The following is an 18729-nucleotide window of genomic DNA, read 5'->3' as shown; positions in this document are numbered from 1 at the left end:
TGACTTCTGAAAGTCTAGTACCCCAAGTGTTGCACCTTTAATGGATTCACAAGTACCCAATGCAAGGAGGATGACTTAGGAGAGAAGGATTTCGGCTAAGGTTTCTTTCTTGGATGCTTAGGCCGAAAACCCTTGTATAGGGTCCTATATATAGCTGTGGTTGCTAGAGTATTCAGTTGGAAACCCTAATACCTAACTTAGTCAACAAGAAGCCCATGAACTCCTTCCTTAGAGCCCATGGACGAAATCTTATGGGCTTCCCCATAAATTTCGTCCACTCCACTCTATGGAGTCAATCAGCTCATTTATGCAACTATCAATGATTTGCATAACAGTCCCTCAATTACTAATCAGTCTCTTTTAATCTTAAAATTAATACTTGATTAATTTCTGATTAATTACTAATTAATAATATGATTTCCAAATAATATTTTAATCTTGTAATATATTAATCAAACCATTTTAAGTACTAATTTATTATTCATATAATAAATTCTACTCTCTCTCTCTTATTGTCATCCTATCAAGTTGCATGGGTGAAGGCAACCCAAAAGGACCATGCTGATAATCAAATCAAGTACATACCAAAAATAGTTATGGGTTTAGACACCTAATCCAACAATTGGTTCTATTAACTCTTTCTTGAATGGTACTTTCTATTTTGAAGCATTACCTTGTAATGGAATGTATGAAATTGTGATGGGTGTAGACAACTTAGGAAATAATGTGTTGCATACCGATTCGTCCAATGGTTTGGACAAAGCATGTTTGTGGCATTGTCTTCTTGGACATGTCAACAAGACGCACATAGCCCAACTCCAAAAGAATGGAGTGTTGGAGTTATTCGACCTTAGGGACGATGACACGTGCGAGTCTTGTTTACTTGGAAAGATGACCAAGTCACCCTTCACTAGTACTTGTGAAAGGGGTGAGGGTTTATTGGATCTCATACATACGGATGTATGTAGGCCCTTTAGATCCATCGTAAGAGATGCCAACAGCTTCTATGTGACTTTTACCAATGATTATAGAAAATATGGGTATATCTACTTAATCAAGCATAAGTTAGAAACCTTTGAAAAGTTCAAAGAGTTTAAGAAAGAAGTGGAGAATCAGCTGAGTATGAAGATAAAGATGCTTTGATCTGATCGAGGTGGTGAGTATCTTAGTATCGAGTTCCACGACTATCTCAAGGAATGTGGAATTGTTTCACAACTAACGCCACTAAGGACACTGCTATTGAATGGTGTGGCTGAGAGGTGCAATCGAACCTTGTTGGACATGGTTCGTTCCATGACGAGTCAAGCTTTGTTACCTATCTCATTCTGGGGGTATGCCTGATAGACTACCGCCCATATCCTTAATCTAGTCCCAACTTAGAAGGTTGACAAAACACCTCATAATATGTGGACAAGGAAGGTTCCCTTGTTAGCACATATCAAGGTTTGGGATTGCTAGGCTTTCATAAGACGAGAGACTCACTACAAACTTGAACCTCGTAGTAAGCGTTGTATTTTCATCGGCTATCCACAAAAGTCCTTTGGATATCTCTTATAGACCGAGTGACAATGTTGTCTTCGTTGCAAGGAGAGGGGTTTTCTGAGAGAGAACTCATATGCCAAGAGGATAGTAGGAGGCAAATTGATCTTGAAGAGCTTCAAGAATCAAACGATGAAGGAACCTCTAACACTGGCGCTCAACCCAAGGAGGAAACTCCTGTTGAACCGATTGACAAGTCCTTACCTCTCAGACGTTCCAGTAGAGTTAGTGTTCTACCTGTATATATGGTTTCCATATAATTTCTGAGGGTGATACGTTTATCAGTGATAGTACACTAATAAATTTAGATGAATCTATCAACTGTAAGGAAGCCATGGCAGGACCAAAGTCTGTAAAATGGAAAGAGGCTATGGACAGCGAGATTCAGTCCATGTATGACAATAAAGTTTGGAACTTGATTGACAATGTACCAGGTCGTAAGACGGTCGGGTGCAAGTGGATCTTCAAGAAGAAGACCAACATGGATGGGAAAGTACACACATATAAGACGTGATTGGTTGCGAAGGGCTTTACTCAAACTCCCTGAGTTGACTATGATGAGACCTTCTCACCAGTAGCGAAGATTAAATCTATAAGGGTTATGCTATCCATAGTTTCATTTCATGATTATGAAATATGGCAGATGGATGTCAAAACCGCTTTCCATAATGGGAAGTTGTCTGAATATGTTTACATGTGTCAGCCAGAGGGTTTTGTCGATGCAAAATACCCTAATAGAGAATGTAAGCTTGAGAAATCCATCTATGGATTGAAGCAAGCATCTCGCAAATGGAATCTTTGTTTCGATGAGAAAGTCAAAGAGTTTGGTTTTTTCAAGAAACAAGGATGAGTCCTATGTAAAAGTCAAAGCCATTGGGAGTATAGTTAGCTTTCTCGTTTTGTATATGGATGACATACTAATCATAGGAAACAATGTCCCAACTTTTTAGGAGGTTAAGTCCTAGCTTGGGAAGTGCTTCACTATGAAGGACCTCGGAGAAGCTGCTTATATTCTAGGGATAAGGATATTGAGAAATAGGAGTAAGAGACTAATAGGACTTAGTCAAAGTACTTACTTTGATAAAGTGTTGAAATGTTTCAGCATGGAGAATTCCAAGAAAAGGGAGTTACCAATCCAAAGCAATACCAAGTTGAGTAAGACTCAAAGCTCGAGTACCGAAGCTGAGATAGCAGAAATGAGTCGAGTACCTTATGCTTCCACTGTTGGCTCGGTCATGTATGCTATGACGTGTACTCTCCCTGATGTGGCCTTCGCTTTGAGTATGGTCAGTAGATATTAAGGGAACCCTGGTAGAGCTCATTGGATTACGGTGAAGAACATTCTTAAGTACCTGCGGAGGACTAAGGACTGGGTTCTTATCCTCAGTGGGAGTGATGACTTAAGAGTGCGAGGGTATAGTGATGCCAGTTTTTAGACTGACCAAGATAATTTCCGCTCTCAGTCGGACTGTGTCTTTACTCTGAATGGAGGAGCAATGACTTGGAAAAGTTCTAAGCATGAGATCGTATCTGATTCAACGTGTGAATCGGAGTACATAGCAACAAGCAAAGCATCGAAGGAGGCAATATGACTAAAGAACTTCATGGGAGACCTTGGAGTTGTGCCGGCCATAAAGGAGCCTGTGGAATTTTTTTGTGACAACGAGGGTGCGGTCGCCTTAACCAAGGTACCGAGGATCATGGTAGATCCAGGCACATCGACAAAAAATATCACTTTATTAGACATCAGGTAGAAGAGGGACTCCTCGTAGTGAAGATGGTATCGTCAGAGGAGAACCCAACAGATCCCCTTACGAAGGAACTGAGTAGGGTTAAGCACTTACTGCATGCTAGGAGCATCGGACTGAAGGATGATATTAGTTTTACTGATTAGATAGCTTGTAGAAACTTGTAATAGATAAAATGTAACTGACATTTGATGATTAAATAAAGGTGTTTTATTTATAAGTAAAGTTACAGTCTTACGTTAGTTGTTTACTATTGTTTCACTTTGCATGTTTTGACTTCCTAAATAATAAGATTATTTAAAATTTCCACATTCGAACATACATTGGAAGTAAGTATGAAAGAAGACCGACATTAATTGGCTTGTAGATTGTCTAAGCGTTTAGACATAACTAAGGTTTGCTTCAACGTTCATGAGTGCTCCTGAAATAAGATTTATGTATTGGATTAAACCCGTGCTCACATGAATCACTTCATGGAATTTAATCACAAGTGATTGTGAGACAATAATATCATATAGTCTTTAAACCTATAAATATAAGTTGTTGTTTATGAGTTGGTTGTGCATTGATATTGTGTAAACGCATCAGTAACTTAATGTTATAAAACGTATTGTTGTGTATGATTTGATGAGTAAATAGTACAAGCGTATAAGTCGAAGTTTATCTTTTCCTTTTATCCTAAGAGGTTAAAAGCGATATCTTAGGCCCCTCGATGATTTGGTTTGACTTATGTGTCGGGCCTGGTCAGGACTAAATTGATGTGTTTAATTAAGTTCTATGTCAGAAAAATCAAAAATTGGGAAACAAACTGTTGGACAGTAAGTATGACTACGTTCCATGTATTTGTCCGCACGATATCTTGAGAACAGAGGACTATACGATCCCTTATCTAAAGGAGGTGTCAGAGTTCGACAACGACTTTTGAGAGCTATGATTGCTAATCGGATTTCGAAGTCGTACTTGCATTTATAGTTATTAGAATTATTCAAGTGGGAGACTGTTGGATTAGGTGTCTAAGCCCATAACTATATTTGGTATGTACATGACCTGATAGTAGCATGGTCCTTTTGGGTTACCTTCAACAAAGTAACTTGACTGGATGAATTATGGAGAAAGAGGTTGATTATGATTTATTAATATATTATGTGAATAATATATTAAAAGAGAAATCATATTATTTAGTTAATATTGGTCAATAATTAATTTAGTGGTCAAAAGAGATTAATTAAATTAAGGGACCGATATTGTAATTATATGATAATTGCTAAATGGGTTGAGGATCCCTATGGATATGGGTGGGCGAAATCTTATGGGTAGCCCATAAGGATTTTGTCCATGATAAGGATTATGGAAGGATCTTATGGATTGCTTAGAGCCTAAGAAACCGGATTAGGTCTTTGACTGAAACCCTAATTCTTCAGCTATATAAGGACCCCCTTGGCGTCATAGTTTCAGCTACATGAAACCCTAGAAGGATCTTAGAGCCGATTTTGAGCCTCCTCCTCTATCTCTCTCTCTCTCACATTCTCCAACTTGCTTCTTGGTGTTTGTAATCGATTAGAGGTATTACACTTGTGATACTAAAGCTCTCAATTGTTAAAGATCAAGCTACAATTGAAAGGTAACATACTAACTTTGTTTTAGTTATGATTTTCGATTCAAAGTATGCTAGATTAAGGTTTACAAGCTTTGGATGATTATTTCATGTACAAATAGAAAAAACTAGATCCAAAGCTTTAGGGTTTGCATGTGCACAATAGGATTGTTGTTATGCTCAAAACCCATCACTCTCGTCCAAAATCTCCAAAATGCCCTCCTTGACCGTACCAAAGATCACAGGAGTCTAGTCCATAATACTACGTGTAATATCCGCTGAAATAAACTCTCTCATCTGCTTATCGAGCTGCTCGGCTCCAGAGCCCGAGCTTGATCCCTCATCAGTGCCTGAACCGCCAACTAGTCTAGTTTGTAGTGTCACCATACTGCAACATAACATAACAACCGTAAGAATACTCATCACTATCGAGGGATCACACACGCATTACAAGTTTCCTGGTTTTTATCTCAACCCTTCTTGACTCGAGTACGGATACTTTGCTTTCAGTAGTACGAGCCCATACTACCTTCCACATCTATCCGTACTTTCCTCAAGGATTGCCTCGACTCCACCAAGTCCCTTTTCACTACTATTGATCCTAACACTAATCTCATCCTAGGCTTGCCCTAGGGAAATCTCCGCCCCACCCAATCCTCAGCTACTGAAGGATTCCCCATCAATGTTAACTTGCTACCTCATGAATATAGCCACATGCAACAAAGATCAGATAATCCTTCGAGTAAAAAGACTCATCCCTATAACGGTTGGACTCATACAAGAGCTGCGCAATATGGTCAACTCTATCACTTTGAGATTATCCGGCTTGTGCCCCATGTGACTTAGCATATTCACTTAGTAACTAACCCACATCGCTAGGAGTCCCACAAAGCACAAAGCAAGGAGCGTTCATACATTGGAAAATCTAACCAACATTATACAATCAAACCATTCTTTCCTCTAATTAGGAATATGTACTAGCATGAAATTCAAAGACTTATACAATCAGGCATAATTTAAATAGGCTACCCTACCACTGGCTGATCAATTCTAGCATGCAAATCTACAAGCTCATATAAGTATACAAAGGCATCTGTCCTAGATCCTTATCTCTAATCTAGCATGCAATTCTCATAAACATATCATAACATAACTTGTATGGGTAATTTGGGAGTACTTGAGCTCAACTGATTGCATGCACCACACCCTTTTCTCTTTTCAAAATTCTTTTCTCTTTTCAAATTTCTTTTTTTTTATAAAAAATGATTTTCTTCTGAAAATTTTCATATCAAATCCTTAGTTTGAGTTCAGACACACCCGAGAGTGTGCCCGAATCCCTCAAACCAAGGCTCTGTTACCAACTTGAAACATTCAAAAAATACGATCCAAAAATTTCATTTTAAATCATTAATAAAACCATAAATATCATTCATCATATAAAAATCATAAGTCGTGAATCTCAAAAATACCATAACATGTGTCAAATATATCAGAGTATAAACTGTTGGAATAGTGTCTAAGCCTGTAACTATATTTGGTATGTACTTGACCCGATTGTGCATGGTCCTTTTGGGTTGCCTTCACCAAAGCAACTTGACAAGGTAATTTAAGGAGAAAGAGAGAATATTATGGTTTATTAATATATTATAAGAATAATATATTAAAGGAGAAATCATACTTATTTAATTAGTATTGGTCATAAATTAATTAGGAATTAATTTGGTGACTAAAAGTGATTAATTAAATAAAGGGGCATAAACTGTCAAATGTATGATAGTTAAGTTTTGGGCTAAGAAAACCTTATGGACTTAAGGGGGAACGAAATTATGATGGGGATCCATCATATTTTCTTCCAAGGCCTTATTCCAGAAGGTTCCTTGGGCTGCTTGGTGGTTAAGTTGTCCATTAGGGTTTAGACTGAAACCCTACCAGCCTGCAAGTATAAATAAGACCTATAGGCTATGCATATCGGCTACACATGCTTCTAAGAGAACCCTAGGGTCGATTTCAGCACTTCTCATCCTCTCTCATATTTCCTTCTTGCTTGTGGGGTTTGTGAACCATTAGAGGAGTTACAGTTGTGACTCTAAGCTCAAGATCAAGAAGATTACAAGGATTTCAAGCTACTTGAAAGAGGTAAAACACTTAAATCTGTTTTCTTTATGATAATTTCGAATTATATATGATAGATCTAGGTTTGTAAGTCTTGGATTCAAAGCATGTACAATAGAGAAACCTAGATCCAAGCATTAGGGTTTGTATGAAAACATAGGATTGTTCTTATGCATAAAACACATCATAAACATCCCGGGCTGAACAAATGGTGTGTGCACTGCAGTCATCCTGAGCTCTTCCCATTGCTACTGGAAGTACCTGAAACCAAAATTGAAAACTGTAAGCACGAAGCTTAGTGAGTCTCCCCAAGCTACCACATACCATACACATAATCACATAATCATATAGACTGGGCTCCCGCCCCTTCCTCAGGTCTCGCCCGACATCAGACAGTGTCCGACATCAGGCCCCGCCTGGCATCGAGCACCGCTCGATATATAGATTTGTTTCTTTCCAGGCCCCGCCTGTCTCTGGGCCCCGTCCTCTATACACATACAGACAATAACATAATTGTGCTATCACATAAAGAATCATACAAAGAACTATTTATTCTCGTCTTAAGGCCTCGCCTATCATGGGCCCCGCCCCTACTCTGCTAATAATGAGATATAGAACTCCGTCCACACTTAGCTAGTGATGAGATACGGGACCTCGCCCACACTAACCTCCCTACCAGGCACATACAAGTATCACAAAGACAACAAGTATAAATAAACACACATTCCTTGATCGGGTACCACCCGACATCGAACCTTAGTTCGGAAACATACATGTAAACATTCCTCGGGCCCCGCCCGACATCGTACTGAAATCCCGAAGCATACAAACATTCCTTGGGCTTTCCCCGACATCGGAACTTAGTCCAGAACATACTAACATACATAAACGGACCGACATTGGTGCCTTCGACCCGTTCCTATAGGATAAAACTCACCTCTCAAAGCTGAATGCAGAATCTCACGATGAGGAATTTCTAACAACTGCTCTGACGACTCCCCGAGCTGTCATTACCAACATAATACTTAGTCAAAATCCAATAATCCCTTAGATATCATTCCATACCCAAAACCCCTTCACGGTCAACCTTGGTCAAAGTCAAAGTCAACACCCCGGTCAAAGTCAACATTCTGGTCAAAGTCAATGTTCTGGGTTGACTCAACTCATCGAGTTCTATAAATCAGGAACCCTGAAATCATAATCCAACTATTCGAGTCATCCCCTTAACTCGCCGAGCTCCCTTGCTACTCGTAGTCGTGGTAAAGCAAGTCAACTTGTTGAGTCCCTCCTCAGACTCGTCGAGTTCTACCTGGTACAAAATCGGGACAAATCGTTCTAACTCGTCGAGTTCCTCTATGGACTCAACGAGTTCCTTAGTCAGTTTGGGCCATCTTAATGGATTAAGCCCCTACTCTTCAGATCTGAGCTTCATACTTCACATATATAATGAAAATATCCTTTTGAGGGTAAAGTTTCCAACATTACCCGTTAATACCCTTACTTAATGGGTTTAGCTCAAACCCTAACTCTTTAGGACCTAGATCTTGGTTCACAAGCCATCACCCACCAAGCTAAAGCATACAAACTAAGATTTGGATCCTAGACACTACATAAACACGTAAATCTTCCACCTTTCTCTCCATGCATGGCCCTTTAAGCTTAAAAGGCCAAAATGTCACTCTGTATCTTGCATGGGGTTTCAATGGCCATAAAGTTTGCACCTTTATGCCATGAAACCCCTCAATGGTTCCAGATCTGATGGTGTACTAACTTGAGACGTCCATATACCAAAGATCAAGCTTCTTGGACCAAAAACCCAATAAAATGATAATAAAGAGATCTAAGAAGCTACTAAGCAAGTTTGAGACTTAATTACCAGAAAGTGATGAGAATGAAATGGAGTCTCTGGATCTACTAGCTTCTTCTTGAATCCCCAAGCTTCTCCTTCCTTCACAAGCTTCAAAACACACCAAGTTTCTCTAAAGGATGGCTCACAACACTCAAACTAGCATTAGGGTTTCTGGACTCAGGGTTTGGATAATGGAAGCTAGAAACCCTAGAGTTTAGGATATATAAATAGGGTGTAAAATCCCGGATTTAGGGTTTCCCAAACCCAGTATAACTCGTCGAGTTGGTCTTCCAAAAACACGCGTGACAACATTCCTACACGTGGACTGGGAATTACTGGGGATTGTGCCACCTGCGCCGACCATATCATTCGGGCTATGACCATAACTCTGATACCACTTGTTAGGATCACTACTAGCCCAACCATGTTCAACATAGAAGGACAATGAGGTTGCTTTTTCTAAAATCAATTTGTGATAAAGGGGATTACCCATTGCCTTATATGCTAGCATATAGTTTCTCTTTTTACCAATGTGGGATTGGGTTTACATCCCAACATGTATTAAGCACCGAAAACCAAGTGTAAATACCAAGTGTAAATATATGGGGAATGGAAAAAACAACCACTAATGTGGTAGATCCAATCCTATTAATCGGTGATTTTTTTAATTTATTCTTGATTTGAGTATTTTTAACATGTTTTAACACAATAAAAACCCGAAATATATGTTAGCTTTGAATACAATACTAAAAAAATATGTCTTCCAAGCGAACACACAACAAATCTGAAACGCATATTTCAGTCAAGAATACAACGAATCGGGCCAGAACACAAAGAACTCTCCTGCAACAGTGTCTGTGATGTTTATTTTTAGCTCTAATAGAGAAAAACCAAAACTTATTAATAGTAAATTATGATATAAGACCATTATACATTATCATTTTAACAACTAGACGAATCGAAACATATTCGACGTAGGGGTTAACATAAACTTCTTAAAGACAAAATTGCAAAAATGGTCCCTGTGGTATGCATTTTTTTGGGGTTTTAGTCCAAACCATGACTTTTTTGGATTGGTGGTTCTTTTGAGGTAGTTTCGTTGCATTTTTGGTCCCTCGGTAAATTGAAATGACTGTAATTCCCTTGGGTAATTATTTTCTATTTCTAAATTCATTTTTTAAATTTTTAATAATTATTTATTCATTTTAATAATTAAAAAAATGAAAAGGCTCTCTCTCTTCTCTTTCTCTCTCTCTCTCTCTCTCTCTCTCTCTCTCTCTCTCTTTCTCTCTCTTTCCCACTTTGTTGCTTTTCATCAGAACTCACGTCGGATAAAAAATTACATACAAAACCCAAGTAGAAGATAGTGAATTCAAATTCATTTATGACTTGGAAGTTCTCTCCCTCTCTGTTTCTCGCTCCCTGTATCTCACCCTACGAAGGATTTTATGGGCTTCGAATCAGTGAGTTTCAGAAGGCGATCGAAGATTGTGAAGGCAATCGAACCTCCACAGAGTCCGATCAAAACCCTCCTCCCCTAACCCCTCTAATCTTTTCTCATCTCGAGTCAATGATTTGATGGATCTAATGGATGCTTATGGTGGAGGTGGTGGATTTGTATCTTTGTTGCAAGTTTTCTGGTCTAGAAATGGTAAAGAAGACTAGGTGGGGAAAAAGATGGAGTGGGGTTGTTTGAGGACCAGATTGAGCTCAATTCATACAGGGATAACACATGTAAAGATTGATGGTGACGATCTCTAACAAATCTTACATTGTAGAAAGAAAAACAAGCACTATTATTATCTTCTTTCTCATGTGAAGATTGTTCTTGCTGCATTTTCTTGTACTCTTAAACCATTCATAGCTATAAAGTTAAAAGAATGGGGAATTGAATGATGTAAGATTTCTTAGGTTAGGTTTTGACTGGTATAGATGGCTTCAAATCGTCCATTTTAGGTGAAGGGTATTGACGAAGATTTCTTTGATAAATTGGTCGATGATTACGATGATGGTTATAAGGTCACTCCATTATCCTCAGAAATGACCAAATTAGCTGATGGGAACGATTATGATGATGCTAAATCTTTTGCTAATTTAGGTATTATTGATGTTGGCACTGGACTCGAAGATTTGGGGAAAGTATGTGTTGAGGTGCTTTGAGAAGCACAAACAAGCAGGAGGTGTAAATACCCCTAAATTAATATGTCATCGAATCCCTCTCAGGTCCCCAAACCGAAGATTATCATACAAGTATCTGGTAATGACTTGGTGGATTCTAAGGATTCCTATAAGGGGTAAACATCTTTCTTTGAAATCTAAAAAAGAGGAAAGAAATAATGGTGTTAATAAGGAGTATGGTGGGTTGCTCCAGAAATGAAAATAAGTGTTTGTTCTTGAGTTCTTGAAAACTCAGAAATATTGGGTCGATAGTATGGAGAGAGAGAGAGAGAGAGAGAGAGAGAGAGACCACTTATTTTTTATTTTTTTTAAATAAATAAATGAATATAAGATTTCAGAAAAATAAAAAATAAATACTCCAAGAGCATTACAGTCATTTCAATTTACCGAGGGACCAAAAACGTAACGAAACTACCTCAAAAAGACCACCAATCCAAAAAAATCATTGTTTGGACTAAAACCCCAAAAAATACATACCACATGGACCATTTTTACAATTTTGTCCTTCTTAAAAGAAATCGATATTAATGAAAACATTAAATAAATGGGATATTATCTTTATATCATGTCTTATCAATTGACCATAATATAATAAATCTACTTTATTGCATGTGAGATTTCATATTGAATATACGTCAATATTGTTTACGTTGGAATATCGTGTTGCAGAAAAATTGGTAATTTTATTTTTATTAATCACTTTTTTTAGTTGTTAGTTTAATAATAACCCTATTATTATACATTAATTAAAAATTTGTTATGATTAATATTGTTTTGTAGTTTTTGACTTTTAGTTACCACTAATTTTTTTTATTTTGGAGTTTTGCCCTCTTTAATGTTTAATATTTTTTATTTTAGTTTTAGTTTTAATGTTTTTATTATATTATATTTAGAATTAAACTTATTTTTTAATCTGACTTATGTGAATATAGTTTAATTTAAAATAAATATAAATAAATAACTAATAAGAGAGTTGTTTACTCGGTTTAGCAAGTGAACAAAAACACAAAATCACCCCGTAACGCTATGACCCGCAAGTCAAGAGAGTGGACAATTGGACACGGAAGTAAATGCATCATTGACCAATTTTTTAATGGGTTTCCATTTGTACCCCTACCCGCTTCACTCTCTCATAAAAGGTTATACTTAATAAAATTCATATTTTTGATAAACTAAAATAAAATGACAAATTAAGACAATTGTCTCAAATTAGTTAAGATTTTTTTTGTTCATTATTTGTTATTAAACACTTTTTTTATTTGATTAATTTATTATGATAAATTAAAACAGATTGATAGTTAAGTTAGGTCATTTTTTTTAATTGTTCATAGTAGATGATGATATAAATGATTGAATCACATCATGTTGAAATATATGTTTTATACCATTCATACGCTTCACATACTATTATTATTATTATTATTATTATTATTATTATTATTATTATTATTATTATTAGGAGTATTTCAACAGCGACAAAAAATATTGTTAATGACTATTTTTCAAAAGTACTTTTGAAATTCAAAGGAAGTTCGTAACTTTGGTCTATTTCAAAAATAATAAAACTTATTGTCAATGATTTTTTTTTTTTTTGAAAAGGTGTTTGGTTTATAATTTCAAATTTTTGCAAAGACTGAGTTAATAACTTGATAAGGTAACTACTTATGTTTTGATCACTCTTTTATAGATGATTACGGTTAAAATTACTTCAACTATTTAAACAAAAACATCATTTTGAAAGTTCATAATAGGTTTAGTAAGTTACGGCGATTTTGTATACAGACATTTGAACGTTTTGAGTTTTTCTTTTGACAAAACTGTAAGATTGGTCCCTGTGGTATTCAAAAACTTTGGATAGGGTCCAAAAAGTTTCCAACTTGCACCGAACGTCCAAAATCAAGGTTTTTCTGGGTTTTTGGTCCTTGATGCACTTGAAAAGTCAATTTTACCCTTTTCATTTCTTTTTTCTATTTTATTTATTTATTTTGGTATTTAAATAATTAAAAATCAAAAATAAAATCTCTTTATCTCTCTCACACACACACAAATATTAATATGAATCTCAAGAACACTCGTTTTTTCCTGAGTTCAAGAACAAGAGCATCACATTCACGAACCCATAAATCATTTCTTTCAGATATGATGAATGCCCTTCACCACCACTTGAATCGATTTCTGCTATGAAATCCAAACCTAAACTTGATCTGAAGCGATTTCTTATCTGAAACTGCTGCGCAAACTTGATCTTAAACACCAGATGAAGATATCAAGTACTGATTTGTGTGTACGTGTGGGTTTTTAAAATATTCCCTAGATGATTAGACAACCATCGAGATGATCAGAGGGGGTATGGGAAAGGAGAAATAGAGGTGGCGACAGATAAGGATTCGAGAGCAAAACCAACGCCCTGAATCACCCATTTCTGCCTCTGTTGGTAGTGAATGTATACCCCTCTGTCAATCTCTTTCCACAGCCAAATTCAACAACAAATGAATTATCGATAGGTCTTCCGCTCATGTCCCTATAACTGACTTTGGGGTGAATCAGATTTTAGAACCTCTAATTGTGAAAAAACGTGAGATTGCTTTTTAGGGTTCTTAAGAAGAAAGGGGTGAGAGTTTGACTAGAAATATGTGGAGAGAGAGAGAGAGAGAGAGAGAGAATGAGGGACCAATTTCATCAAAGATTCTCTATTTTCAATCGACAATTCGCAAAACTAACAATACTTGATAGCGTACCTAACGACAGGAGTTGTGGTTGTGTATGTTCCTTACTTCTCAATTTCTTTAAGGAATCGAAGACGAGATGGTTGTTGAATGAGGCGTGTGATGCAACGCTGAGGAGATAAGAATCAGACCATACACAAATGAGACGGTGAAGTGTGAGGTTTGGGACGATATCGGTGGATCGAAGGACTTTCATGGTGGCGGGACATGTATTATGGCTGGAATCGAGCAATTCCTGGATGCTGGCACAATCATAGGTGAAGAACACACATAAAATTGTTTAGAGAGAGAGAGGGGGGTAGGTGAGATTTTATTTTTTATTTTTAATTATTTAAATACCAAAATAAATAAAGAAAATAGAAAAAAGAAATGAAAAGGGTAAAATCGACTTTTCAAGTGTATCAGGACCAAAAACCCAGAAAAAACCTTGATTTTGGACCTTCGGTGCAAGTTGAAAACTTGTTGGACCCTATCCAAAGTTTTTTGAATACCACAGGGACCAATCTTACAGTTTTGTCTTTTCTTTTTTACACAAATTATCACTAGAATGATCTTCCGTTAAAAGCATGAGTCAAATGATTTTGAATATGGGTGTTTGATTGATTTTGGTTATCTACATGCGAATTAAAATAGTTTATGCTACATTTAAATATGATATGAACCATCCGAATTAAAATTCCAATGGATGAGTGCCATTGAGAAAATAAATAGCATTAACAATAGATCATAGAGTTAATTGTCATGTTATCTTAATCTAACTGTCCCTCTTAATAAATGAAAGTTTTTTTGCCACATGTCATCTTCTCCTTAATTTGGACACTTAACATTTTCTAGAATTTTTGAATTTTCTATTTTCCACTTGTCATTTTATTGTAATTTTCATTTTATTAAATTAAAATTCCACATTTAATATGTAAGGTAATATATATGTAAAATATTTATTAGAAAATGATTTATATATGTAATTTATTCAATATATTAAAGTCTCAATAATTTTAATAATTAATTTTTTTTTTCATTTTTCTTATAAATTCAATTTCCCAAATTGTTAAAATTTCATATTTAATTTTTTTTAAATAAACCCATGTAATACATGAGTCTCACACCTAGTAATAAAAAAAATAAATGATAATAGTTTGTTTCTCTTAAAATTTATAAAAATAATTGTTGATAGACAATTAAGTTTGTCAACTAGTTTGTTCCAAATTATTCATGATGTAAAATATTTGAGTGATTGGATAAAACGGATTTTATTTTAACAATCTGAATGAGACGACATAATTTAATTTAGATCAAATCTAAATTATTATTTTGAATTTTATATCGGTTTGGACCAAAATCCAATTTTTTATTCAATAAATAAACTATTTATGCATATTTCTTTTAGTAAAGTGACAATATGGTAGCATTTCGAACTGGATTAATTGTTGAAGATGTCTTTTTTTTTTTTTTTTTTTTTTTTTTTTTTTTTTTTTTTTTTGACGTGTTAACTATCAAAAAGTGACCTTTTAAAACCTATCTAATTAAATTGTAATTCAATTAAGAACAAATTTTAATTAAATTTGAACTAATAAGATCTATATTTTAAGAAACCTAAATCAAGTTCAAAATGGTGTTTTTTTTTTTTTTTTTCTATAAACAACACTACAATGGTAAATCTTATAAAAGAAAGTGAAACATGCACACACAACATATTTAAATAATGGGTGTTGCTAACAAAACACCATTTAGACACCCTATTGACACTTTTAAAAAATCAACAAATAATTAATTGTTTATAATCAGTTTTTTCGGAAAACAATGCAATTTCAGTTAATAAAAATATTTAAAAAATTAATTAGGATGTATATAAGTTCTTAATCATTGGAAGAGTAGTGAATAAACGGCTAAAATAGATATCAATGATCAGAATTACTTTTTTCGAACAACAGTCGAAATAATTTTAATTTATAATTCAGATAAAAGATTAAAAATGATTAACTATGTACAAGAAAAAAGTCAAAAACATAATTAGTTACCTAGTATTAGCCATTAATTCGTTTCCAAAACGGTTTTTCATCATAAAAACTACTGCGCAACTTATAATACAATTTAGCATTTGACCAAATTCCCAATCTGAAAATCATTTTCTATCATTTTTATAAAGATAGCCAACAATTAAATAAAATGATCATCTTTATCAACTTCAACAATTCGTAAGATATTTTTACAAAAGGCAAAAGCTAAAACAGAAATCAAAAGAAAAAGAAATATAGAAAGGCATAAGGGTAAATACGTAATTTTGAAGTTCCCGCGTCAAACTATGGCGTCTACCCACCGAATCTATTTCAACGAAAGCTGCTTCCTGAACAGCTTCAACAAATCCTCAACGAACCAACCTCGAAGTTTCCCTCTTCTTCCTCATAAATCCCCTCACTTTCCCACTCCCTTTTCATCTCTGTCCTTTTATATCTTTCCCCTTTAAACCACCGCCAAACATATCTCCGATAACTACCTCCATGTCTGCGACAGGACCTACTGTTGGTTCTCCAGTTAAGCCCCAATGGGGTTTTGATGGGGAAGAAGAAGACTCCTCGAAAAACTACGCTCTCAGTGGCAAAATCATGCTTTCTTCAATAATTGTCCTCTTCGTGGTCGTCGTTTTCTTGGTTCTTCTCCACCTATACGCACGATGGTACCTCCTCCGCCTCCGCCGCCGTAACGAAACCCGACGTAGTAATCGCCGCAATCGTTCCACCCGTGTTGTCTTCTACGTAGACTCGAATAGCACTATTGGTATGCCCACCGGTGGGCTTGATGCATCTGTGTTGAAGGGACTCCCTTTGTTTGTGTACTCGTCGGAAACTAACAAAGATATGCCGGAATGTGCCGTGTGTTTGTCCGAGTTTGAAGAGGGTGAAAAAGGTCGGATTTTGCCAAAATGTAGACATAGCTTTCACACGGAGTGTATTGACATGTGGTTTCATAGTAACTCAACGTGCCCGCTTTGCCGCTCGCCGGTGGAGCCTTCTGAATCGGAAATGACGGTGTCAGTTGAGCTACCGGCGACTGTAGCCGAACCCAGTTCAAGCACTTCAATTAGCTCCCCGGTTCAACGTATCGGGGATCATACAGAAACGCCGTCGTTGGCAGATCGAAGAAAGGGAATCGACGTCAGAATAGATGTGCCTAGTCGGAGCGAGTTACAGGCGGATAATGAGTTCCGATTGCCGTCGCCGAGTCAGGGTTTCAGATCTCCGGGAAGCAGATTAATGGCTTTGAAGAGGATAATCAGTATGAGTAGAAAATCGCCAGCGGTTTCTCCGTCGTCAGGCGTCGGACCTAGTTGTTTGACGGTGACCGAATCAGATCTCGAGTCAGCGTCTCCTGAGTCAACTCGGATAGGGACCGATGATCTTAGATGAAACCTACGAAAGTGGATATCGTTGGCGGCTATGGTAAAACCATATACAGCCGTCTGATTAGACACGTGGCACAATCTCAAATAGAGCATGTTGGTCTTTGATCAGACACGTGGCGCATATTCTCGGTTGTTGATTTTCCCAAGAACGTAGACTTGTAGATATTTATGGATTTATTATTTATTTTATTTTATTTATTCTCCCATCTTTTATATAAATTTAAAATATCCGAATGGAATACAAAGTGTAAACAAGTAATTCAAATCGAATCATACCATATATCTCATGTTTCTATCGTTTTTCGTCTTTTAGATGTAAATCGTTGAATTATGTCATTTCCTTTACATCAATTAAACGAGTTTTCCATTAACACATATTTCCCCACCAACCTATGCATACATATACATTAGGTGTATTTAAAAAATATATAAATTAATCACGTAATTTGGAAATTTATTCATGACGTTATGCTACAGTACTAGTAGAATAAGTTTGATCATGAGAGGTCATAGCCTAATGTTTCGGTGATTTTTGGTCTTCATAAAAAAGACACATTCTATACTAGTACAATTACCAAAATAAAGTATGTGAGATAAAGTACATCTCACATGCTATTAGAAATATATATGCTTTTATAATTTTGAGTGTTCCTTAGACTGTTATGGTGAGATTGCCTTCCCATAGCCTGGTTATAACAAGGAGAACACCGCCCCACCCTTACGGTATGGTAAAATGCGTTGTAACGACAATGACAGACAACACTATTTTCCAACCAATCTCTCTCTCTCTCTCTCTCTCTAGTTATAACATGGGATCACCACCTCCATTTCATGTTATAATATAATGGTGTTGGCTTGATATGTGAAATTACAAGTTTTGGATGTTATAACATCCACCCATACCGAGTAGACTTATTAATTCCAAAGTTGGAGTTGTTGATTTGTAGTCCTTAAAGTGCAGAGTCTTAGTTTAGGCGGTTTGGCCTAGACGGTCGTTGTTGGTACCGCCATAGTGAGGGTTCAAAATGAGTGGGGTACCGCAAAATCGAAGTTTAGCAGAGTAGAATTCCCATATCTGTGTTCTTTGTGTTTTCTGTCTTTTATATTTTTTGACCATTAACTAGTCAATTAGAAAAAAAAAACATTTTATGTACCTAATCTAAGTTTTTTCTCAAATCTTTTTACAACTACACTTTTATAAGTTTTAAAAAATGCATTTTTAATATTACTTTATTTTTAATCTTTTCTACATTTGTTTTAAAAACTTAATCAATTTCCACAAAATAACATAGTGCATCCATAATTGTGAGTTCAGTTGAAGAGTTTAATAAGATAACAAGTCTATTTGTTATTCAATTGATTGAACTCTACCACAGTGAGATATCAATTTGACATTCAGTGGATTTAAAGTACGACCATTATATTCTTCAATGAGAAAAAAAAAAGAAAATTTTAATTCTTAAATATATAGTATAAATTAATTTTTGTAATTTTCTATTAAACTTTATAGAGCTAAATACATTGTAGAATTATTTTTGACAGAGTTGTATGAAATATAACAAAATGATATGGCTTTCCATTGA

The 18729-nt window shown here is 35.8% G+C and overlaps 1 protein-coding gene across 1 annotated transcript; it reads left to right on the top strand.

Moving 5' to 3' along the window:
* The first annotated feature begins 16112 nt into the window (after nt 1-16112).
* Nucleotides 16113-17443, top strand: LOC145056870 (RING-H2 finger protein ATL2-like). Its single transcript, XM_079004593.1, has one exon. The coding sequence runs from the start codon at nt 16245-16247 to the stop codon at nt 17148-17150; it is 906 nt and encodes a 301-aa protein (XP_078860719.1). The 5' UTR covers nt 16113-16244; the 3' UTR covers nt 17151-17443.
* The last annotated feature ends 1286 nt before the right edge of the window (nt 17444-18729 follow it).

This window comes from Lactuca serriola, chromosome 6, assembly GCF_051521515.1.
Source record: "Lactuca serriola cultivar US96UC23 chromosome 6, Lser_US96UC23_V15, whole genome shotgun sequence".
NCBI classification, from domain to species: domain Eukaryota; kingdom Viridiplantae; phylum Streptophyta; class Magnoliopsida; order Asterales; family Asteraceae; genus Lactuca; species Lactuca serriola.
Note: the sequence above shows the minus strand (reverse complement) of the source record. Positions and strands in the feature narration are given on the sequence as shown.